The sequence below is a fragment of the Lottia gigantea genome (genome assembly GCF_000327385.1).
Source record: "Lottia gigantea unplaced genomic scaffold LOTGIsca_174, whole genome shotgun sequence".
Taxonomy (NCBI): Eukaryota; Metazoa; Mollusca; class Gastropoda; family Lottiidae; genus Lottia; species Lottia gigantea.
In genome coordinates, this window is record NW_008708206.1 from 397,840 (window position 1) to 399,009 (window position 1,170).

The 1,170-nt window shown below is 38.6% G+C and overlaps 1 protein-coding gene across 1 annotated transcript in view; it reads left to right on the forward strand.

Moving 5' to 3' along the window:
* Positions 1–991: 991 nt before the first annotated feature.
* Positions 992–1,170, forward strand: part of LOTGIDRAFT_173851 (hypothetical protein) — a gene marked incomplete at both ends in the record, with an annotated part of 7,897 nt that continues 7,718 nt past the window's right edge. The window contains one exon of the mRNA XM_009051924.1: positions 992–995. Within this exon, the coding sequence (XP_009050172.1) occupies positions 992–995 (4 nt within the window). The remainder of the gene's footprint in view (positions 996–1,170) is intronic.

A 1,170-nucleotide genomic window follows, 5' to 3' on the forward strand; every position in this document is an offset into this window, starting at 1 on the left:
GCTCAGGAAAAGTTGCCGATAATCTGCTCTTATAGGCTATACGAAGGGTAAACGTCCGATACCTAACTTTGCGAAATACACCGATTTGGCCCATGTTTTGGACTTTTCCGACTAATTAGGGCCCAAGGGCACGGAATATCACTTAAAAGCTCATTAAAATCAATTAGGGGAAAAAATGGATATTTTTTTGTTACAAGGGACGACTGCACGAGAAGCGCTCAAATGCAAATAAATTTTTATTTTTAAAAGTTACAAAGCTACAAAGCTGAAATTTTCCACACATATCCACATGGGTAAGCTCGACATTTAGCAAAAAACCGAGCTCAAAAATCTCCCATAGGAAAAAAGTTAGCTCAGGAAAAGTTGCCGATAATCTGCTCTTATAGGCTATACGAAGGGTAAACGTCCGATACCTAACTTTGCGAAATACACCGATTTGGCCCATGTTTTGGACTTTTCCGGCTAATTAGGGCCCAAGGGCACGGAATATCACTTAAAAGCTCATTAAAATCAATTAGGGGAAAAAATGGATATTTTTTTGTTACAAGGGACGACTGCACGAGAAGCGCTCAAATGCAAATAAATTTTTATTTTTAAAAGTTACAAAGCTACAAAGCTGAAATTTTCCACACATATCCACATGGGTAAGCTCGACATTTAGCAAAAAACCGAGCTCAAAAATCTCCCATAGGAAAAAAGTTAGCTCAGGAAAAGTTGCCGATAATCTGCTCTTATAGGCTATACGAAGGGTAAACGTCCGATACCTAACTTTGCGAAATACACCGATTTGGCCCATGTTTTGGACTTTTCCGGCTAATTAGGGCCCAAGGGCACGGAATATCACTTAAAAGCTCATTAAAATCAATTAGGGGAAAAAATGGATATTTTTTTGTTACAAGGGACGACTGCACGAGAAGCGCTCAAATGCAAATAAATTTTTATTTTTAAAAGTTACAAAGCTACAAAGCTGAAATTTTCCACACATATCCACATGGGTAAGCTCGACATTTAGCAAAAAACCGAGCTCAAAAATCTCCCATAGGAAAAAAGTTAGCTCAGGAAAAGTTGCCGATAATCTGCTCTTATAGGCTATACGAAGGGTAAACGTCCGATACCTAACTTTGCGAAATACACCGATTTGGCCCATGTTTTGGACTCTTCCGACTAATT